The 24,158-nt window shown below is 40.4% G+C and overlaps 1 protein-coding gene across 1 annotated transcript in view; it reads right to left on the bottom strand.

The window, feature by feature from the left end:
• Nucleotides 1-4,021: 4,021 nt before the first annotated feature.
• The window catches only part of LOC145452736 (uncharacterized), a 53,181-nt gene continuing 33,044 nt past the window's right edge, over nucleotides 4,022-24,158 (bottom strand). Inside the window, exons 8-13 of the mRNA XM_080330892.1 lie at nucleotides 20,143-20,310; nucleotides 17,698-17,865; nucleotides 15,116-15,283; nucleotides 13,483-13,650; nucleotides 9,139-9,309; nucleotides 4,022-4,105 (exon numbers count right to left, since the gene is read on the bottom strand). Of these exons, the coding sequence (XP_080187018.1) occupies nucleotides 4,022-4,105; nucleotides 9,139-9,309; nucleotides 13,483-13,650; nucleotides 15,116-15,283; nucleotides 17,698-17,865; nucleotides 20,143-20,310 (927 nt within the window). The remainder of the gene's footprint in view (nucleotides 4,106-9,138; nucleotides 9,310-13,482; nucleotides 13,651-15,115; nucleotides 15,284-17,697; nucleotides 17,866-20,142; nucleotides 20,311-24,158) is intronic.

Below are 24,158 nucleotides of genomic sequence, written 5' to 3'. Positions count from 1 at the left end.
AGTTCGGTTAATCACCATATGGGGGCCCAATACCAACGTTTTGGGAAGGGGTGCTGACGAAGTGCTGTTACGGCCCTGCAAACGACGTAACGGAATACATAACAATATTTCGTTTAAGGCCCTAATTTCGGTTTTATGTTATCTGTTACCCTTTTACTTGTTCGATCTTCTTTTTCACAAGATTGAAATGGCACTGTATAAGCAAAACTAAATATGTCACTTACTAATATCAAACTTGGTTAAATACATTAGGGATGGTGTGAACCTCTGAAATGTTCATGTTCGTGTGAACGTGAACGTCATATAGCTATTTCCAACCCTACATTTCAGTGAAGTGATATATTAATGTACAACACGATACCCAGCGATGACTCGGGCCACTTTATGCCACAATGCTGAAGTACATACATTCGGCGTCTGGGTATTGCCACATTGATATTTGGCCTCAAATGTCGAATTTCGAATAACATTGATATTGAACAGAGTGTAAAAATACTTTCTTGATATTGTGTGGTTGTGGGTCCAGCTCACAACTGAGAGTCAGTAAGTATTCACAAACGGAAAACTGCATATTTCGAGCAAACTTTTGTAACAAAGCAAGTAAAATTTTTGAGATTGTCAAGGTGCATGCTCGTTTAGTGTTTAATTTTTTTTACGCTGCCAGTGCCATGCATAGAGTAGCTCGCAATTGCACCTCCAAGAAGCCCTTCACCATCCCTAGAATACATCATTCAGACTGTGGAAAATCGGGGTTATGGATTCATGATTTTGAATTGGGATGAAGATTTCCTTGGATTAGGATTCACAAATTTATAAAACCTACAAGGTTAGCTGATTCAACCTAAAACCTGAAGATTTAGATCTAAAACAAAATCAAAATTTTGACTTCTTTTTTACCTAAAAAATCTGTATTTTGACCAAATTCTGACCTCACGTATCTAAATTAGGTGTTTTCGCACATAATGTTAAAATTGTACTACTTTTTTCATTTCTCGTTGGAACTGTCTGTCCTTACGCAGTAGATTGGCCTGAAAACCCGCATTTGGTTTAAAAAGTGATAAATTTTTACATGAAACGAGATCTGGCCCTATGAGAATTCCAGTATCTACATCACGTATTATGATTGAAATAATTAAAATTTGTTGTAGTACAACGAAAGATACTTTTCTACATTCTCGGGAAGAAAGTGTTTGTCTTTACTAAGTAGCTTGCCAAGAATGGAAAAAGAACGTTCAGCAGTATCAGTTGTTGGCCGACAACACTGAAGTTGTGCGTGCGTAGACTGTTGGTGGCACACCGTGTTGTGTCTAGGGCTGGGCATAATGATTCGAGTACTCGAATCTGAATCGAGTATTAATTTGGATGATTCGAGTCGAGTAGTAAAACACAATTTTTTCGAGTACTGAAATTATACGCTCCTCGCAACTGAAAGTTAATTTAGTAACGAGAATTATAGTTTTGACACTATTTTCCACTGAGGAAGCCCGAAACCTTGATTGGCCGTGTCGCAGCGTACGAGACATAGCACAAAGCTACGAATGCTATTGGAAATAACACATTTCCGAAGTCATGATCAACCCGCAACATTGTCAAGAAGTGCAATGAAATCGTTATGGTTGAAAAAATCCCAAAGTATCTTTAATGTGATGGATAACATGCGTTATATTCCTTGTAGTGGCATAAAAGGTACATATTTGAACTTTAACATAGTGCATGTTGTTGTGACGTCATAATGAGTGATACTCGAATACTCGACTCGAAGCATAATACGTGATTCAGAATCGAATCACTCAGGTACTCGATTTTGCCCAGCCCTAGTTGTGTCATTCCGAATATTCTATCTACATCACAATTCTTCATCACGCGCTTCTTGCTTCAGTTTAGGATATTGCGATACGTTGACCATAACAGCATATCAACCTATTTGTTTCCTTTGACCGGTAATGATTCACAAGGAGCAGACAATGGACCGTCTAAAACGGCAGGCCTATAAAGAAGGCTACCAGCTGTGAAATATCAAATGATAAGTTCACCGACAGTGCAAAATCTACGATACAAACGAAATGCAGCGGTCAAACTTTTTGACTTTTCAAACAATTTTGACAAATTTTGTCCTAACACTACAATTTTTACGAAATTTGACGTTTCAAAAAATCGCCCTACCTATCACATTAACCATCTTCACACGCAGGCTATCTAGGCTCTTCCTCGCTATCTGATCCATGTAAGGGTAAGCGGTGTCTTACAGAAACCTAGAAGTGGGTCATGCTAGAAGTTGGTAGATATGGAATAAATCATAGAATATCGACCTGGTGTAAATGATTATGGCAGTCTACTCTATACAATGTGAGTTAGTGGGGATAACCCTTTGCATTTGCTCAATTCTGTTCAATTTCTATGAACTCTAACAGTCTAACAATCTACAGTCAGCATGTTTTTCATTAATCATTTATTCATCAGTGCACACATATTAGCAAACTAACGAGATAATCATCGCTACATTCCAAACTATTTTTTCTCTCTAATGGTCGAATAATGAAACGTCACGATTCAAACTTTTCGGAATGACACAAAAACATTTTGGTATTTCTGTCAGCATGGATCAAACTGAAGAAATGCGTTTTAGTAACAATTTGCATCGGCATATATATACATGTTCATAGTTCAAGGTTATCAATAAAATAGGAGACTAGGCTACACAGTACACTCTTCACTCTTGATGACGATAAGCAAATGTACAGAAAATATCGATTACAATACGGTAGCGGGATATAATAATAGGAAATTAAAATTATTTTCAGAAATGATCAGGAATTCGCAGACCGGTCACTACTTCCATATATGATTCCGCCGTTATTGATATAATTCAATTTAACAATATTTCATAATGCATTAATATTCAAAACTATATTAATATATCCTTCACAGGATCGGTGAATTCGATTTAAGTGTCAAAGAGATTTAAACTTGTTAGCAACTGTCTCGGAGAATATTTTCTCACGGGAAATTGCAACTGATACGCGTGTTGGATAACCATTTATGCAGGAACAGTATAAGTGATAATGTCATCCGTATAACCCCAATTAATGGGAGTTAGCAGTAAACATACGAATTAATTCTAGTCGAGGATAACAGTTTTCGATCAATATTAGTTGATTAGAACAGTGCTCCTCAATATTATTCAGTTCACGGCCCACTGTTCATCCAAATTTCATTTCGGCTTACATAAACCGATACCGAAGGTTTATATCTCTTACGAAAGAGGTTTTCTCACTGCTGATCCTTTTGGCAGCACATTTCGCGGAGTCGCATGTTGACCAAAACTTTATACGTCTTTGTACATCGTGGCGCGGTAATGGCCGACACCAAAAGGCCTATATCTAAAAATTATGCGTATTATTTCATTAGAGAGATGGGCACCCCTATTAAAACGAAGACATCTAAAGACGTCAAATCGCGCACGGCGCGAAGAGAAATTTGAGACAAGTTCAATAATTCTCCAAACAAATACTCCATCATTTATGTCGATTCATACTATAATTTTGGCCCCTCTTCGAGCTCGATGCACCAATTGGGAGGTTGGGTTGCGGAAGTTAAGGTCCTGCATGTGACAGATGATTACCGACGTGAAAGGCTTATTTAGGCTCCTCGCCATCCGATCTGCTTAAGCGGTATTTTAAAAAGGTCGAGAAGTGGACCGTGCTCTAAGAAGTGGTCAGATGCGGAATCATAATAAAGAATGAATACTACAAACAAAGAAAGCGCGTATCCAATCAGTAATTCATCTATTACGTCGAACGCAAAGGGATTATGACCATGCAAACGCGTATTAGAGGTGTTCGCCCATTTACAGGTAATTCAACTTTACTTTTAATGAAAGTATATTAGGATCTAAGTATACCATTGGAAGCCTTTTCATCTGCAGCTATAAATACCCAGACAATGAATTTTTAAACATGTTAGTGCTTATCTATTGATATATTTGGTCCAAATCGCAATTTGGGATTTTTGACGTTGATTTTCACTGCAGCAGACATGTTTTTTCTTGTCCCGTTGGCTCCTCACAAGGAAAGCTATTTCCGTCCGGAAGCTGGAGATACATCACCTATAAAAGGGAAATAATTACTGCTTGCTCCTAGAACGAAAATAGGACCGTGCTAAATGTTGGAAATCTTGGAATCTCGGGCAGCGCGGATATGAAAATCCACATGGTGTAAAACAGGGGTCACCAACACGCGGCCCGCGGGCCGCATGCGGCCCGCCAAGTCACATTCTGCGGCCCGCGACCTGATTTTAGATTTAGGAAGAAAGCTAAGAAAACCAATTTGAAATGCTGAAATTAACTACAATTTCAACATGTTGTTGTTGTTTCAAAATAACCTATTCTTTTGTGCCCAACATCACTATTCGTAATTATAGCTAAAACGGTTGTGGTGATGGCAGCAGCATTCCATCGAGGGAGAATCAGCTGATGTGAATGGGCATATTGTCTTGACTTGCAATGGCCCAAACACTGCCAAGACCGAGACGCATAGAAAACGGCTTAGGGCAGGGGTTCCGAAACTGGGGAGCGCGCGCCCATAGTGGGGGCACGAAAGCATCTGAAGGGGAGGCGGAGATACGCTCAAATGAAAAAATTTTCGCGCACGGCGCGATTTACCTCTATTTCATAGTTATTGCTATGTGTATAGTCCGGAATTGATCTTATAGAATTATGTTACCAACAGCCATAACCTTCCATGCCATCAAACTAGCCGTTGGAATTGCTAGCATTCTGGTTGCATTTTGTGATATGACGATTTTTCAGTATCATAAAGGGGTGTGTGTCTAAAAAAGTTTGAGGACCACTGGCTTAGGGCTTCCCCACAATATCAAGCTTTACGTGGCGATGGTCTTTCAGCTAGTAACGTATCTCGCTAGTCCTAATATCGATTGCTTAGTCGCTGAAAAGCGTTTCCAGGTATCGTGCACAGCTCACAGTTCAAAATAAAATATAATTGGTGATAATGATTTTGTTGTATTTGTATTCCTTTAATGAAATATTATTTCTTTTGTGGTCAAATATGCCCATCGCCTTTGTTAGGTAGCTCACCGTTGTACTGACGTAGAGTTTTAGAACGTGGTTTCCTATTTTACATCGATATCGAATTCATGCGGCCCGCGGCCTCTACGAAATTTGAAAAGTGGCCCGCGACCCGTTTTGAGTTGGCGACCCCTGGTGTAAAATGACCAATGTCATCGAAACATCATGATTATTAAATCACCAACAACTGATGCTTGTATTTCGAGGTTGAGTAAAATGGCTATATCAGCCTCCCAGACCGTACGAAAAATGAATGAACATTGAACCACCAAATCGAGACGCCAAGCAGCAAGCGCCAAATATTTTGTTTAATAAACAACAACAACCAAATGAAGATGCAAACGACCCATATCTAATCCAGAAACGCATATGATGCGAGCACATACTTGCTGGAATGAAGAGTACTGTCGTAGTTTGTCACAACGCTTTAACGCCAATATATTGCCGCTTTCATTCCGACAAGAGCTAACGGTACTTCACGATCCCTTACTAGGAAATGTCGATAAAGGCCCCTCACCACCACCAGATTCGCATCAGAGGTGTCTCACAGAGGTCTTCAATTAAAGGGGTTGTGTTCTAAGTCAGCAGCAAAGTAATTATGATAGTCATGTGTAAATTTATACCACTTAGTCACTTATATGTTCAAACACCATCAATACGAACCAGCAATGTTGGCATATCCACCCACCCCATGTCGTATAACGTTGGGCTAACGGGAAAGTATAGAATGTAAATTTTTGGAGTAATTATTTTGCGTGTGTGGTTATAAAAGAAGCAGGGTATTTGTACGGTTATATTAGTCTAACAATGTTAACCATAGGCCCACTACATGGTACAAAGTAGGGATGATGCGAACCCCTGAAAGTTTCGGGTGAACGCGAACCTTTTTGAACGCGAACGTGGACCTATGACGTCATGTGACGCCATATTGCTAATTCCAACCCTATATTTCAGTGAATTTTGTTTGTTTGAAGTATTCATGTTGTTTGTCGACTACAATGGTCATTTACACCAGCAGGCCGATTTTCTGCACTTTTGATTCCGTATCTGCCAACTTGTAGCACGGCCACTCCTAGGCTTTTTGTAGGACACCGCTTACGCGGACGAGATGGCGAGGAGGAGCCTAGATAAACCTCCAACACTTTGGCAGGAATTCTGGAGACGACCTCGGTCGGACTCGAACCCGCAACCCATTGGTGAAGCAGCCGTGGATTATACCACTACGCTATGTCGCTTTCTCCCCATTTTACATATGAACACCTAGCGACGACTCCGACCACGTTATGCCGAGGTACATGCTGACTTTTTAAACGTCACCAAATATATCAACTGGAACAATCTAATGCTATAATAACCCCATAAATCAATATCTTCTGTCGCTTTGTCAACAATTTCGACGTGGACTTGCAAGGGAATATAAGCTTACGCCTTAACGGCCTCGGCCATACCGGAAAATGTATTAAGCGTCTAACTATTGCAGCATTGATGATGAGCAGAGTGTAAACGGGTTTCTGTACTTGCTACCGATATTAACCGATATACAAGTTATGCAGTAGGCAACACTAATATCGCACAGATTTGTTTTTTATGACACATACATATTTAAACATATCAAATCAAGATGGCTCCTGTAAGCCTGTTAATTTATTTTACACAAGACAACCATGTATTCTTCATATCAATTGCATTGATTGGTTGAATAAACACCATTCGCTGACTACCTACAGGTAAATATTTCGTTCTTGATGTTGTGTGATTGCGGGTCAAGCCCACAGCAGAGACTAAGAGAGTCATTACATATTCAGAAACGGAACTCTGAATATTTCAAGAAACTTTTGTAACAGAGCAAGTATCGGCGATAAGGTGCATGCTCGTTTAGAGTTGGTTTTTATGCTACCAACGCCATGCATAGACTGGTCCGAAGTTGATGCAAATAATTTCAACCAAAGATGTCAAAATGACGTAGAAAAATTGTAATGTGTGAAAAAGGATCATAGTGCAGAACCTACCATGGTTCGTTTGTGAACACCAACCTCTAAATTTCTGAGGTTCACATACAGAACACGAACGGGAACCTCACGTTCACACCATCTCTTACAAGGGGACAGTACGAGAGATCTGATTCGGATGTGGTGAAGCTATGTCATGTCGATCGGTTGATAGGGCCTGGCATTTCGTACACCTCTCAAACGTTTATTGACATAACACTTTAGAATAGCAAATGATTTATTACAGTCATATCACGTAAATTACTTTTGCTATTGGATCTATACGGTTTCAGCGTTGAGGAACACCTTGCACGTAAGCTAGTGGTTCTCAACCGGGGGTCCGCGAAACCTCTAAATTTGAAAATGATTATTAACCTAATTTGTATTTTTCAATTAGGGAAAGCATGAGACAGTTTCGCTTCATAATTACATAAACATCAGGACTCACATCATTAGAATATGCGTCTGAAACAAAATATTCTACTGCGCAAACTCATCGAAATTGCCAAATTGCCAAGCCTACTGAAATTCCTGATTTTTTCCCTCAATCTCTTCCAATGAAGGGATTGAAACCTCGCCATAATATGCATTTTCTCCTGTGATATACATAACCACTGTCTAGGCTGGACGTCAAATGTTCATCAAATACTTTGTTTTTTAATTTCGATGCCATAATTATATGTTGCGATCAAACCCAAAGGTGTCGTTGGAAGTGTCACGCGTTAATATTGCATTCGCCATCATCTATCTTGTTGGAAATATTTTCGGGACTCGTTCATATCTATCTTGTTGGAAATATTTTCGGGACTCGTTCATATCAAATATTAACTACCACTGAAGTGTATTTGCATTGTATTTCAAATTGGTCCATGATACTGTGTCTTATTCTTCCTTTCGTTAGTTAGTTTATTTTTTATTTATTAGTTATCGACTGTGAAAATTGCTCCTGTCCCGGGTGGCTCGGCTCTGAAGACTATGTCATATCGAGCCTCGTCCCGTCTACCTTGCATGTCACATTTCACTGTTACATTTGTGTAGTGTTATGTTGATATGTAATGTATACGAATAAAGATTCTCTCTCTCTCTCTCTCAAATCGAAAGAAAGAGATTTTCAAGAGAATAAATACAGCTGCAAAATTCACTTCGAAATAGTGTCAGTCTTCCCAATTTTTACATAAAGTATGATATTATTTTCTCGAAAAGTCACTTTGTGGCTACTTGTCACATGCCCATAGTTGATATTTACACAAGACATATGACAGTTGCACGATAAGTAGGCTAAACTTGCGGGGGTCCGTGAAGGACTAAAATGGGTTCGAAAAGACAAAAAGGTTGAGAACCACTGACGTAAACTCTAATCACTTTGTTTGTGACAAACTACTTAAACTAGACTTCAAAATTGTTGAATGACTATGTCGCTCCCATAGCTGACAACCTGTGACGAAAATTGTACATCGTACGAGTTCGGTGATTTATTCGAAAACGATCAGTTCATGACTTGACGATTATTTTGTCGAATATTTGGCTTCGAGTCAATCCACATTTCTGAAACGTTAAATGTAGTCAAGCCAAATCAACACCGATGTAAAACACTAATGCATTTGCGTGCACAATATTTAAATGATTACAGTTTGTCGATCCAATGCCAAAATAATTCCTAAACTGTAGAAATATCCTATGGAAATAAAATAATTATATTGATGTCACTAGTACGATAGTACGTATGGCATGCATTGAGAATAAATTATTGAATAATAAATTGTAATTTGTTGTTGCTGTTAGTCGTTTACACCTGGCCGATATTCTTTCATTTCTGCCGACTTGCAACATGGCCCCCTTCTAGGCTTTTTAATACATCGCTTACATTTATCAGGTGGCGAGGAGGAGCCTAGATAAACCTTGAGAAGGAGTTCCGGTGTCAATATTGGTCGGGCTGGAATTTGCAACCTATTGGTGTTTCAACTGTGGATCATACCACTATAGCCAATCTCGTCATAGTGACATTTTGGAAGTTAATACACAGTAGGGCCTAACAAAGGCATCAAAGTTGAGTTAAAGGAATCGAACCTTTGAACTTTCGCGTTGCAGCGTGCGTTTCAATCTCTCCGTCCCTATGGCATCAATTTCCCAATTAAATAGAAACAGCTTTTCTACGAAAAATGCCATCAATTCACAAATCACTGACACTTCCTCTTCAGTTGCAGTTGACTGCGACCAACCAATCGAAAGTTCTGGGACCTGAAATCAAAAAGTATGAATATTACGTCATAATTCGTACGCAGTCGACATCAACAGAATGGCCGTCTGAGATGAAATATCCTACTGTGCAGACTCTCATTTTAATTGCTAGATTACGTAATAACGTACTGATACATTCATTTGTTCTTTATATATATTTTGTAGGAGATTGAAATAATAGAAAGTTGGATGATTAAGGTCAATCACGGTGACTTCAAAATGTTTATAAAAATCAAAACCATTTATTCACGACAACTTCAAGATGAGCTGCTGGATAGAAATGACCAGGCTTGGCGGTATATGTTTATCAAAAATTGTTTGTCCATTTTGGTGCCACATTTGTTGCGATCACACCCAAATGTGTCGTCGGGAGCGTTACGCGTTATTTACACATTCGCCACCACCTATATTTGGTGGAGAGATAGCGTAGTGGTATAAGCAATAGCTACAAGACTAATGGGTTGTGGGTTCGAGTCAGACCTATAGGTCGACTCCAGAATCCCTACCTAAGTGTTGCAGGCAGGGCTTTGGAGCAGCCGGAAATTTAAACTGCTCCGGCTCCGGAGCTTTCTTCTATCATACATTAGCTCCGGCTCCGGCTCCGGAGCGGCATTATTACCACTGCTCCGGCTCCAGCTCCGGCTCCGGCTCTGACATTATTGAATGGGCCTGTCTATATCAGGGGTGGCCAACCAGCGGTCAGAATGTGGCCCGCCCGAGAGGGTTTTGTGTGGCCCGCAATGTAATTTCCTTCCTATTATTATCGAAAATGAATTGCTCAGATTTTGAAATTGCAATGCCAAGCAAAAATTGCAATGCCAACCATAAATTACAACTCTGGCTGCGACATTTGGGATGTTGATGACTAAAATATCAGTTCCGACGCATTGGCAGGTCCAGGGTCCAGTCAAATTTTCAGTAAATCGTCATACATTACAATAAACTAAAACAGTAGTGAAATTTTTCTTCGCGCTTCACGTGTTTAATTGTCACACGATTTCTTGTTGCCTACCCCCTACTGAAAATGAAAAAAAAGCCTCATTTACCCGATTGAGTCTAACTGTATTCGCAATTACGGGAGAAAGTCTTTTCGCGTTTGCGCTCGCACAAAGATCGTCGACGTTGAAATGTAGGCAAAAAATGAATATCGGATATTATCGGAGACCTTCGATATAGATGTGGTCAGACGCCGAATAGTCGTGTCCTTGCAAACTGAGCCTAGCAGGCAGTATACTATACAGTAGAGTAGACCCGCAATATACTCAAGTAATAATATTATTGACCTGGTTTATTTATAAACTTTGCAAATTTTACCCGCATGGCGCGGCTAGTGGACCGCGCGCTCGATCGTCAATTTCATGTGTCCCTTATAAACCAGAAGGTTGTCCCTTCCTGGTCTATACAGATTACTAATCTACCCATAGGTTAGTTATCCATAGTAATCTAACAGTCTGTCAGCCGTCAGTAACATCCGATGTAGCAACGAAGACATAGGTGCCGCCTCTCCGGCTTGTGACGTCATAATGAATACTTGTCACTTGTCGATATCATCATAGTTGCAATAGAACGCACTTAACTCTATGCCATTGCTGCGCACAGCATTAATATTAAGGCCTGCTGTTCAATTATGATAAATCAGCAGATGTGGTTGTTCAATATATAATAGCATCTAATGAAATACGTCGGAGCCGGAGCTACTCCTCAAATAACGGGCTCCAGCTCCGGCTCCGGCTCCGGCTGAATTTTAAGTAGAGCTCCGGCTCCGGCTCCAGCTCCGGTGAAAATGCCTGGCTCCGGGGCTCCGGCTCCGGGCTCCGGCTCCGGCTCCAAAGCCCTGGTTGCAGGTCAGTCTATATGCTCTTTCTCGCCATATCATCCGTGGAAGCCGTGACTTATAAACGCCCGGAAGTGGGACGTACTACAAGTCGGTAGCCACGGAATAAGAGTAAAGAAAATTGGTCCGGTGTAATTGACCATAGTATATGAATGAAGTGTACAATGAAGCAAACCTATCTTTGTTGAAACGGATTATCGGCACTCGTTCATATCAAATTGAAGGCGCGGATATTCAAGACGCGACCACGTATTTCAAGAAATACAGTTGCAAAATTCAATTTGAAATTATACATGTCTATATAATTAGTATGATGTCATTTCCAATAAAAGTCATTTTTTGCTCTTTATCACTAGCTTAGTGATATGATTTGCACAAGACAGATCACAGCTGTACGATAATTGAGCTAAAATTGAACTAAAATATCGGGGGTTCCGCGGCGGCCCGTGACGGTCCAAAAGGGGTCCGCAAAGGCAAAAAGGTTGAGAACCACTGATTTAGATTCTACAGCCCAAACCAAACGACTGCTATAGCCTATACCGCAACCGAGAGTAATGAGACTTGTGGAAACCGTCAAAACATGGCTACTTCACTTTTCCAAACACACCGTTTGTATTTTACAATAGTGTTTGTATCCCATCAGTCCTGTCTGTCTATCTGGAGCTTTTTATTACAATCTGCGACCACTAAGTATATCGATGGTTCGTGATTGTCCGTACGTTTCGCCGGTTCTCCCACAAACTATTCAAAGTCTATACTTTTCGCGTGAAATGCAAACGACTATCCCGTGAACTTCTTGTAGGCTCATTGATGTTTTTATCAATAATCCACATAATGATCCTATTAAGCAAACAATTTTTTGGAATTTTCACAACTTCTTGACGACTTTTGTATACAAAGCGCGTTGAGTGAGAATGTAAGCAGAAACGCTAAGTTTTGCACTAGTAATGGACCCCTTTCAAACAATTACTAAGCTTGTGGACCCATAAGTTTTTATGTTTGACTCTGAACAATATTTTCACAGTAACCTGTCTTTTGAACTTTCCCCAGCATTTTGGCATCAACAAAATATGAGATATTTTCAGAGACGATCGAACATTCAGTGTTGTTCGGGACGAATATTTACATGGACACCGAGTTGTCGTGTGCATGGGAGTCCGAATGCTCTTGAATCAGCCGTCCGGAAACATTTGGTTGATGAAATCGGCAATTCATACTGGAAGAAACTACTTGTCAAATATCAAGTTTATATGGAGCCAATGATGTTAAGACAGAAAATATAAAATACAATTCGGAGCTAAGTGCTCCATAATATTGGTATATTGGGTAAATACACTCGCTGACTGTGCATTATTTCAAATCATAGTGCTCAGTTAGAATGGATTTTCTTTTAATGAACGTGGTATTGGTTGGAAAAGAGTGTGTTGCAGATATCATGTGCAATATATTCATGAAGAGGTGTATGACAATATGACATATCGACTTCGCCTACTGAAACATGCAGCAATCATTTTCATCGCTTCCCTTTATGTTATCCTTTCCTGAATCCAGTGTGCATGACTGCATGCCTCTTACTTAGCCCTACATGCTGTAGGCCAAGGTTGGTGTCTGATTATAAGACTATACGCTACTCAAAGTCGTTTGGGCGTCCTCCTATCTTTTCATTATATCACAAACTTGTGGTGTATTGATTTGATAAAAATTTTGATAAAATGATGATGATGATTAATAAGATTGTATGCAGCAATAAAATTATGGTCGGTAAGGAAAGCAGAAAAGGTAGCGCAGAAAAGTAATTGAGTGTATGAAGGAGTAAGGGAACCAATCGTCGTAAACGACTAGAAACCTATCTGGACGATGCTGGTAGTGCTCATATCATATCAGTTATTCGTTTCTACTAATCACCCTTATCACCAAGAGCCTGTTCACGCCCAGCAGTAATCTATAGTCACGGCTGTCCAAGAGAAAAAGAAGGAACGTGATAATACATCTTACAATAAACGGGCGAGATGAATAGCTGAATATAGATATGTGAACAGATCTGAGGCGTTGGTGGAGTCAACATAATTATATAATACTAGCTCGCAAATCGCATCCATTTGTTGCAAATTGTTAGATGGATTTATCCAGATCTATGGCGTATGAGAAGGAATATGTCGCGTCGCCGTAGACAATCATGACTATTTCCTTAATTTTCTATATCAATGAGTAAAATGAGGTTTGTCACGAGGCGATCGTTTTATGTGGAATTTGATTTTCATTTCAAATTGTAATTGCTTAGGAATACGAGTTTTTATTTCTAGCTGATAACTCATGAATAAGAGAAATGTTTGACTCACTGAGATTTTACTTTCCTTGCATCTTGTCACGAAATAATCTAGTTTCTCCTTCGACAAATAACTATCATCGAATTCCACACGAGTGCATGCGGTAACCTTGACGACGTCGGCGACGTCCGAATACACGTCCGAAGACATTGTACGATCCAATATGATGAGCCGCTGAAGCTGGAAGAGCATAAAAGTGGAAAATTTTTTTTTTTGGAGAATTCACATTTACATGCTTGGTAACAGAGCTCTCAATCGGAACCATAGTTTGGATACGTGCTGCAATGAATGCATATTGCACGTATTCAGAGTCAACATATTAGTAGGCCTACCTATGACAGTCAGTTTGTTACAAAGTATGAATATGCAGCAATCCTTTCCACCATCAGTGATATTATATTCGTTTGCCCCAAAAACGTGGTGGGGTAGACTTTTCCGAATGTCGTCAATCTCTAACTTTTAGTGCTATCGTAATCCAGCCTTGGTCCAGGTCAAACATACTGGTGGTGTGCTGGCGTCGAATAATAGTGTATTTTCAGACACCGCCACAATACTAGGTTTATTGGTGTTAGGAGATTCGGCCAAAAAGGCGCTGGAAACGCCACGAGATATACGGGTATAATCGGTATGATCGGCGGTTCTAACATTTTCTATTCGCTCAAGACATACGATATACAATGCGATGTACCAGGCAATGAGATGTAACGAACAGATAGGATGCTGTAACGACCAAGTACGGTCCATTAATCTAGGGTTACCATATGTCCTCATTTAGGATGATTTGTCCTCCATTTTCAGGAAATCGAAAATGTCCTCTGAGGACACCCAAATGTTGTCCTTTTTGACGATGTATAGCTTTTATGGCCTTAATATCTTTGTCAGTACGGCAATTGTTCAGGCACAACTGAAAAGCGCCATAAATGAGGCGATATCTGAAAGCTGGACCTCCAAGCGGGTCTTTCGGAAGTCGAGTTGTAAAAGTGACATTTTTGTTAGTCAACACATCAGTATGTCCTGTAAAAAATTGAATTTCCCGTCCGATATTATGAATTTTGTGATTTGTGAAAACTCTCCTCTTTTCCACGCAGGTCCTAAAATATGGCAACCATAATTAATCTAAAATCCACCACGACCTAATGCCCGTGGTCAGTGAAGAGTGATGGATATTGAGCTACTCGGCATTTTCCTTGCTCTTTTTCAGTCGCCTTCCTTGTATTCGATATTAACTGATTGATTTTTTTAGTAAATACGCAGTAAGAACAGCGGCGTAGTTGAGGAGAAGCCTTGACAACACTCCAGACCGTAGTACAGTCGTGAATAGAGCCTTCAGCGTCGATAGCTATGAAAGTAAAAGTACAGTGACTAACAAAAGGTCATCACCAGGAATGGGGACGTGATATTCAGGCTTGGCCGAAAGTATAATGACAATTTTTAATCACCACCATCAGAATAGGTGGCAGAACTGTGATATGACGTAGGTTGATGATCTGATTCCGGTCATTTTCTTCCTGTATCGCGCAATCAAGGTACCCGAAGTGTTAGAGTTAGGGTGTTATGGTGCCGCGATGACAAAGGGGCTGAATGCTACGTCCTTAGCATAAACCCTGATAGAAATGCACAATGTACCAACAATAAATGAACTTACAGACACATCATTGTCTTTACATGCAGTGTAGAATTCACGCAGTTTCTGCCCCGTCAAATTGCAGTTTTTGAACTTTATCTCTTTGCAACCGATCGACTTGAGTGTAATTGCGATTTCCCGATAATCGTCGGCTCGCATCTTGACATCGGTAATTTGAAGACTCGAGAGCTATAACATAAGACTTATTGATCATCAAGAATTGCTGTACAAATACAATGAGGATTACGGTGGATTTACATCGTTGTTCATATAAAATGTACAGTGAAATAATAAATGTCTATATCAGGGGTGACAAACTTAATTTGGGTCGCGGGTCGGATCCGTAAAATGATACCAAAATGTCACCTCTCGATCCATACTCTTGTTTATCACAAGGATTCTTCATTTTCAAGCCTATATATAGTATAGTATGTTACATCATAAGTGCTTGATTCTAGCAACAGTTGGCTAAATACGATGCTTGGCCGCTGAAACGACGACATACCGTAATTTTCCATGTATAATGCGCAAAATTTACACGATTTTTTGCCCTAAAATCGGGGGGTGCGTATTATACATGTGAACAACACGCTTGAAAAAAGTATCCCTCGATAAAAAACTTGAATTACACCTTTCTTCATGTTTGTTTCCAATCGCGCATCACTTTCAGCCATCGCGCGTAGTAATTCGTAATATAGAGTGTGACGCGCTGCCAATTAAGGGAAGCGCGTTGCTAATTAACGAGAGCCGTGTGCACAATCACGCGATCTCCTGCTGAGTTGGTTTGCCGTTTGTACGCGAGCGAAATGAGGTCACTAATAGACACTCGCACGCGGCAATTCTCGCCAATTCATCGCGTCAACGACTGGCCTGAACAATCGCATATACGAGAGGTCATGTGCGCAAGATATAATCGCTTACGTAATCACTGTAGGGCCATTTTTATATGACCTTAAAAAATCCATAATATGACTTTATTTTTCGGAAAATATGACTTTATATGACTTTATATGACTTTATGTGAAAATCGGTTATTTTTACATGCGAACAACGTCACTCTTGGAACTAAAGAGTAAAACATACGCAACATAACACGTCCATTTTTATTTGAAGCCACTGTTGTAGTACAGTTTCATGTAGTGCGGAATGTTAAAGTCATTGAAGTTACGATTTGGACGTAAAATGACTTTAGTAAGGAAAATGAGCGCTCCACAGACGCTGATGTGGGTTGACACTTCTGCAGTTTTGCATAAAGCGATGGTGAAATGTCTCGTCTTTGTAGCTCCATAATTTTTTTCACATCGTTTTTGTCGAATTGCTTCTTAATGTAATTTTTGAGCTCAAGCGGATCTTTTCCGAAATCAAGGGCATTTAGACAAGCATGGGCGTGTATACGTATGCTATAACTTTCCATTACAACATCACATCAGGTTGACGGTGTACGTAGGCTATAATTTTCCATTTTCAGTATTAAGTTTGAAATATTGTTATAGTTGAGGAAAATTGGCTGAATAGTCAACTTTGGATCGTTGACTTAATTTTTGATGCTCTTTACAATAGCTTCACCTTCCTACGTCTCGGCATAATATTGAGCAGCATTCGACCAGCTACCCCAACGAGTAACTGCCTTAGTTTCTTAGTGCTTGATTCCTTCACCACTTAAATTGCTACTTTTATTTAAACTATACTAAAATATGACTTTATAACTTTTTATGACCTAACCAGCAAAATATGACTTTATATGACTTTATAACTTTCTTAATATACCCCATAGGGATGCGGTTTTTGCGTTAAAGTTGATTTCACGACTTACTGATGCATAGAAAAAAATATGACTTTAATGACTTTAAATGGCCCTAGTAATCAGTCGCATCTCCAACAGACCTGTTGCGCATGACATAACCGTTAGCCTAGGCGCAATCGCATCTGTAATAGGCATCATGCTCAAGATGTCGGTTCGTTGGCCTCTAAACTATCGCGCCGCCTGCCTCGCAGGCTTTGGCTGCTATCTACTATCGTTTAAAGACAATCCCGCTAATTGTATAATGATTAGCGATCGTCGTGTAATGATTGTTCAACAGTGATATCGCAAAACAGAATGACATCGTATACGAAATCGGAACTATTCATGTACTTCGTAGGCTACTATACGTGGGTACAGGCTTTTTCCCAGAATTTACATGCTATTTTAGGGGTGCGTATTATACATGGGGGCGTACTATAATTGGAAAATTACGGTAAGTTATAGCACGTTTCTATGCTCCCTTTGTGTTATTCGTAATGTGGAGTTAGCCCTGTGCATGCGTTGTGCGTATAGTAGCCTGCAAGTGATTTTACTTTTAAATGCGGATGTTGAAATTCCGTTTATCATGACTAAAGCATCATTCAGGGTTCTCTGGCGGCTGACAACCTTTAACATCAGGCGTGCAGTATGTTTGACACCCCTGATCTTATGTAGATTAAGATTTCGCATACGAATCGAAAATCGAAAATGGAATTCATGGCATTGTAACACTGCAGCCATATTTCTACTATATACCCATGCTATGTTCCAAATTTCTCGATGACAAATATTTTGATAACTCCAGTTCTCAGCAACTTACATTAATTTGATTTTTCCTGCCCGCTGACCCAAAGCATTCCAACTTCTGTTTCGTCAAATCGCAGTTCCGGAAAGATAGGGTGGAACATCCCGTGATGCTGATAATAGTCGCGACTTCACCATAGACATCTGCTGCCATCCATTCATCTCTTATCGACAGCTTCAGGAGCTGAATGATAAAATAACCTTTCAAATGGAATTACTTGATTGATCTTTGCTGTACCTTACATCTCATCTCATGGTTTACATGTCAATCGCTGAATAGATGGAAAACATGGAAGTCAAATGGGGGACAATTTTGGTGATGCATTTATTTTTTGACAGTTCATGACCTGCGTATTATATCTACCAGTTAAGGAAGCTTAAGAAATTCCACATTTCACATAAATTTCCTTCACTTTTCAAATTTACTGTCGAATATTGGGTATATAATTATTGCTTTTCTCGTCCGTTTCAAAGCAACATTTGATAAAAGTGAGTCAAAATCGGAGTTACAACAGAAACCCTCTACCGCTAACGTTATACAACAAAAGTACGGCGGCAAATACGGCTTCTGGTTATATCGACCGGAACAGGGACACTTAACTCGAAAGTGCTGAAGGCCACTATTTTGGCGTGATGGCAAACTAGTAGGATCGAGATCAGTTTGGCACAAATTGGGAGGTTGAAATTTCGTACGCTGATTCTGTAAAGTGCCTTTTGAAATCGCGAAAGAGCCTTATAATTAACGCACCGCGATACTGCAAATCTCGTGAAATTCGATATATTTTCGTGGATTTGTTATATTTGTCCAAGACAAGTTCGTATAGCTGGTATAAAATAAGCTTAGCGAGCTTTTGAGAGCATATGAATCTCTCCTGGCGGTTGCACAATATTGACCACCGCTGCACTTCTGATGAATTTCAAACACGGGCAATAATTGAGTCGCGAGCAATCGAACATGAGAGATTGTTTGTGTAATCAGGTAATTAGCCTACTACATTGAAGATTGTCAGGAACTGGAACCATGAAGCCCAACGTTGCTCGGATACCAATTAGAAATCTTGATCTACATATTTATTTTCCAACGAAGAAAATTATAAATTTTACAACCGAAGTTCTCAACCAAATTAACACGTGTTGGCGGTCGTCGACGATTGGAACCTACTCTCGTTTATGATATGTCAGCATTGATGTGCAGAAGTTGAAGAAAATGTTTGCAGAAGTAAACGACAAATGCCAATTATATTCTTTTTTGATTTTAAGGGCTCAATGAAACCTGCGGGAAGGCTAGCTTGGAGCCGCGTTTGCGAATACAGTCTAATTGCTGTCTCTCCAAAACATTGGACGCTGGTTTATTGTAAAACAAGCTGAATTACACATATGAAAACACAATGTGATCCATATCGGATTGAGTAATATTTCTTCTCCATGAATCGATCTTGTTACGAATACTTGCCCTATCGCGCGTTAGGAGCCGTGCTACAAAAGGCTCGTATTTCACGTATTTCTCAATGGTTCGCTGTTTCAATCGACACCTAACTTACAAGTTGCTCATAGATTCTATGTTCATATCATGACGGCCTGTGATAAAAGCTTCTCAAGATGCGAGTGATGTCATTTCAGTAAGCATTTATTTGTTTTACGTTTTTGTTAGCAAATAGCACAATCAACCATACAATTTTATACCCGTAATTACGAGGCTTATCTTTGCGATGTTATGCGTCGTCTGAACCAACGAGCAGTCGATTGTAAGATAAATCACACATCACTTGGGCAAGTTTTTGTTGCAGTCAAATCCGTGGAAAGTTGCATTATTTTTCACAAAATTGCAGTAAAAAGTTGCATTTATGGACAAGTTCCTTGAAATTATTAAGGTATAAGGTACTCGAATCGATCGTTATCCAAGCACTGTAGCAAAACTCAGTGTTTGCGACTTCAACAAAAATAAGCCTGAAAAATTGACCCCGTGAAAATATGATTTTCGGCGGTCTAGCCGTCAAATCAGAAAGGACCTCAAATTTAAACGACAGTGAAATAATCAAGCGATATATTTACATATAGTGCCAAATATATTTCCAGTAAAAGTTTAGTTCCATGAAAAATCGAAAATAATTGCAAAATGTTTCATTAAAAATCGACAAAGTTACAAAAAGTTGCTTGAAAAAAATGGGGAAAAGTGGCAAAAAGTTGTATTATAAGAATCCACCAATAAGCCTAAAACACCATATTACAAAACTAGTTAGAAAGCTGCTGGAACCTGTAAAACAAGTTGCAAAAGTTGCCCTAATCATCACTACATTTCCCTAATTTTGAATATCGCTGATTGAACTGAGGGTTGTTACGACGCGATCACCATGTGCCGGAATTGTTTTAATTTAAATATGAAACAAATGACATTGTATATTCATGAATACGAGCTTTTGCTTCAAGTTCATATGACGAATAAGAAAAATGTTCGACTTACTGAGACTTTGCTTTCCTTGCAGCTCAACCCGAAACATTTCAGTCTCTCATTCGACAGACGAGTGTAATAGAATAACACATGAGTGCATTGCGTGGCCTTGACGACAGTTGCAACCTCAGAATATGCGTCCGGAAGCATTGTATCATCATATATGATGAGTTTCTGAAGCTGGACAAATAGAAGAGTTGATATAGTTTTGCGAGAATTGCGACTCAAGTATGCTTGGTAACATAACTCGAATGTGATGTTTATAATGTGGCTGTGAGTGAATGATACATTCACAGTTGTATTCTTGATGGTGGTGATCCCAGCAATTGATGAACAATCTCGGGTAGGGTTGAGGAGTGTAGGATAGGTGATCCAACAAAATGACTATCAGTCTTAGGCAGTTTTGAGTAGTTCTAAGGCAGTGTGGGACATGAAAATGGTGTCCTGAACTGACAATACTTTCTATAGTGAGGTTATGTAGCACTCCAACCGAAATAGCTACATAAAACCAGCTTATACATGACGTTTTACTAGCCTAGTTCGAATAGCGACACTCAAATTTTAGGGGAATCCCCTATTTTTAGCCGATATTCTTCCAGCTTAATGTGCACACGGATGCAAGGGATGAATTACGAAAAAAAGTACCTAGAATATGTTTTTATGGTATAAGGCATGGGAATCGGACTGAAAACCACGACATTTTGAAAGTCGATCAATTCTGAACAACCCTAGTGGATACCAATGTTCGGAGATGCTCCGCAAATATATAATGACTGGATCAACATCAATTTATTAAAAACAGTAAAGCATATCATAGTAATGTATAAAATCCAGTACCTCCTAACCATACCAGTCATGCAGTTGTGATGACGTTTATTTCACAGAGTAACCAAGGCTTTTATTAACTGAAAACGAGCACTATACGCAACACAGCTAGGCCAGCAACTATAAGGTACCAAGAGATGACAAATTAGGAGCGAGACAATATATAGAGGGAAAGACAGGTAATCAAGTAATAATTGGTTTAACTAAATATAAAGGACCAGACAATCGCGCACAAGAATTCACCACAATCTCCCCGCCCGAAAGGAAATCGTACAATACGTACAAGGAATTTGCAATTGGCTCAATATCGAAAACGATTGGGGGCTTTACGGATTCTGGTAGACCGGCGTAAAGGCGGACTATCATTATCTTCAGCCGTCGGCGGGCTGTCTTGGTCCAATACGACTTCTGGAGCAGTAGGTGAGTTACGCTGATCACAAGGATCGGTGTCGTCAAGTTCAACATGTTCCGCAGCGGCTCTTGACTCGATGTCATCTCGGTTCTTCGGATAGGGCGCTAAATCTTTCACCGAAACTCTCGATTCCGTACCATTGCGATAACGGACAGAGGCATACTTCGAATTTACATTCAGCAAATCCACGGGCTCACACAAGGGTTCATCCTTGCTTCTGACGTGCTTGCGTAGCAGAACAGTATCACTTTGAAGCAACCAATCTGGTAAAGATTGCCCGATCGTAGACTTACGAGGGAATGCAAAAAACCTTTCGTGCGGAGTAACATTAGTTGCAGTGCACAGCAATGAACGCACAGAATGAAGAGCATCGGGAAGTACCATTTCCCAATCATCTTCGCGCATATTCTGAGAGGCCAGCCGAAGCTTGACAGTCCTCCATATCGTTTGGTTCACTCTTTCGGACTGAGAGTTTCCCGTCGGGTGATAAGGCGTTGAATGACTGCTCGCAATCCCCCTTTTCGCAAGGAAGGTCTTCACCTCTCTGGAAAGAAATGGCTTCCCCCGGTCACTATGGATATAGTTAGGAGCGCCGACAAGTGAGAACAACTGAGACAATCGATTGATTACCGTTCTGGAAGACATATCCCTACACGGGTAGGCAAACGGAAAACGACTGAACTCGTCAATGATCATCAAAAGATACTTATTTCTGCCAGCAACGGGGCCTTTGAAATCCACACTCAGTCGCTCCATTGGTTTCGTAGCTTTAATCAACGAGCACTCCTCCGCCGGCCGAAAATAACGAGGCTTGATTCTGGCACACTCCATGCACGATCGGCATTCGGCTTTAACGTCCTCAATCGAAAAGGGCAGATTTTAAACCCTGACGAAATGCATAAGCCTCCGAACTCCCGGTTGTCCTAAATTAACATGTGCCTCCCGCAATGCTGAAATAGAATGAACAGAAAATATCCTTGATATAGCATCAGCAGCAAAATTCTGTATTCCAGGACGATGTTCAATTTCATAATCGAATGCACTAAGTTCAAGTTTCCACAGTAGAAGCTTTGTCTTTTTAATTTTACTCTTATGACATTTCTTGAAAATGAAGGACAGAGCCTTTTGGTCAGTAACCAACTTGAACCTTTTACCGTGAAGCAGATATCCCCATCTGCGTAAACCTTCTATGATAGCTGCAGCTTCCTTCTCAACGGCCGGATAGTCCTGTTCCGTCTTATTGAGCGTTCTAGACGCGAACGCGACCGGCCTACCTTTCTGGCTCAAAACAGCAGCGACAGCAGAGTTTGATGCGTCGCACTCCACAACAAAGGGAGAATCATCACATATGTATCCAAGACTGGCTTCCAGTAAACCATCTTTGAGCTTCCGAAAAGCGTTCGACGCCTCCTGTCCCAGTGGATACCCTCTATTTTCTGTTAGAGGTTTCAACTTTTCTGAAAAATTGACAATCCATTTAGAGTAATACGCAAACATACCAATGCATCGCTTCATTTCTGCAGCATTTCCTGGTGGTTTCATGTCCATGAGCGGTCGCAGATTTTCAGGATCGGGTCTGATATCACCGTGGGATACGCAGTGGCCGAGAAGTCTGAGCTTTTTCACTGAAAAAACGGATTTTTCTAGGTTCAGTGTTAAATTACTCAATTTTGCAGCTTCCATGAAGGCCTTCAGACGTCTGTCGTGTTCCTCCTGTGATCGCCCAATGATCGTGATGTCATCAAGATATGCCACCGTACCTTCCAGCTTATTGCGATCGATGAACGTGTCAATGAAACGCTGGAAAGCTGAAACACCATTAGTCACACCAAATGGAACTCTACGAAACTGATACAGCCGCCCATTCGCCTCAAACGCTGTTGGCGGCTTGTCGTCATCCGACAAGGGGATCTGATGGTAGGCGGACTTTAAATCAACAGAGCTATAAACGCTACCTTTCGCCATCTCGTTGACGACCTCGTCAATTTTCGGCAGAGGATATGCGTCCAGATATGTATAACGGTTTATCGTTTGTGAATAGTCAATAACCATCCGTCTTTTATGTCTGTCGCCTTTGGTTACGACAACTTGCGCCCTCCAGGGCGAGGAAGACCTTTCTATTATCCCTTCCCCCAACATTCTCTCAATCTCGGAATTGATGAAAGATTTATCCTGGCGTGAATAATACCTCGATTTTGTTGCTATGGGTTTGCTATCCGGATCAAGAAATCGGAATAGTCTCGGAATCTCGTAGGTTTTTGCAGCGGCGAAGTTGCAATGTCCGACATAAGAGTGTATCACGAGGTCCATTAAATTTAAATATCACCTCTTTATGCTGTTCTAGAAACTCGTGTCCCAAGATAACATCGGCGCATAGATTAGAAACGACACCAAAATGAACGTTACGGTAGACGCTTCCGGAAATGTTTATGGACACCGCTACGGAGCCACGCATTTTGGTTACTGCATCTTTTGATGCCAGCCCAACGGTGACATCACATGGTGTAATCGACAACTTCAGCCGCAACGCCATGCACCTGATAATCTATGTAGTTCTCGGCGGCCCCCGAATCCAATAGCGCATCCAAGTCATTGCCTTCCAAACCAATCGTAATAATTGCACCTTTTAACGAGCTCGGAATCCCAGCCAGAAGCGATGCCACACGTCGGCGGTCCGAGTCCTTAATAGGTTCGTCGGAATAAAGCGAATCGCAGTATTTCTTGAAATGCCCGATCCTCCCACATCCAAAGCATTCAGCATCCTTCGCGGGACAGAGACTCTTGCGAAAAA

This window comes from Botryllus schlosseri, chromosome 12 (genome assembly GCF_051294905.1).
Source record: "Botryllus schlosseri isolate E-star chromosome 12, Bs_hap1, whole genome shotgun sequence".
NCBI lineage: Eukaryota > Metazoa > Chordata > Ascidiacea > Stolidobranchia > Styelidae > Botryllus > Botryllus schlosseri.
This window is presented reverse-complemented; position numbering and strand designations above follow the sequence as displayed.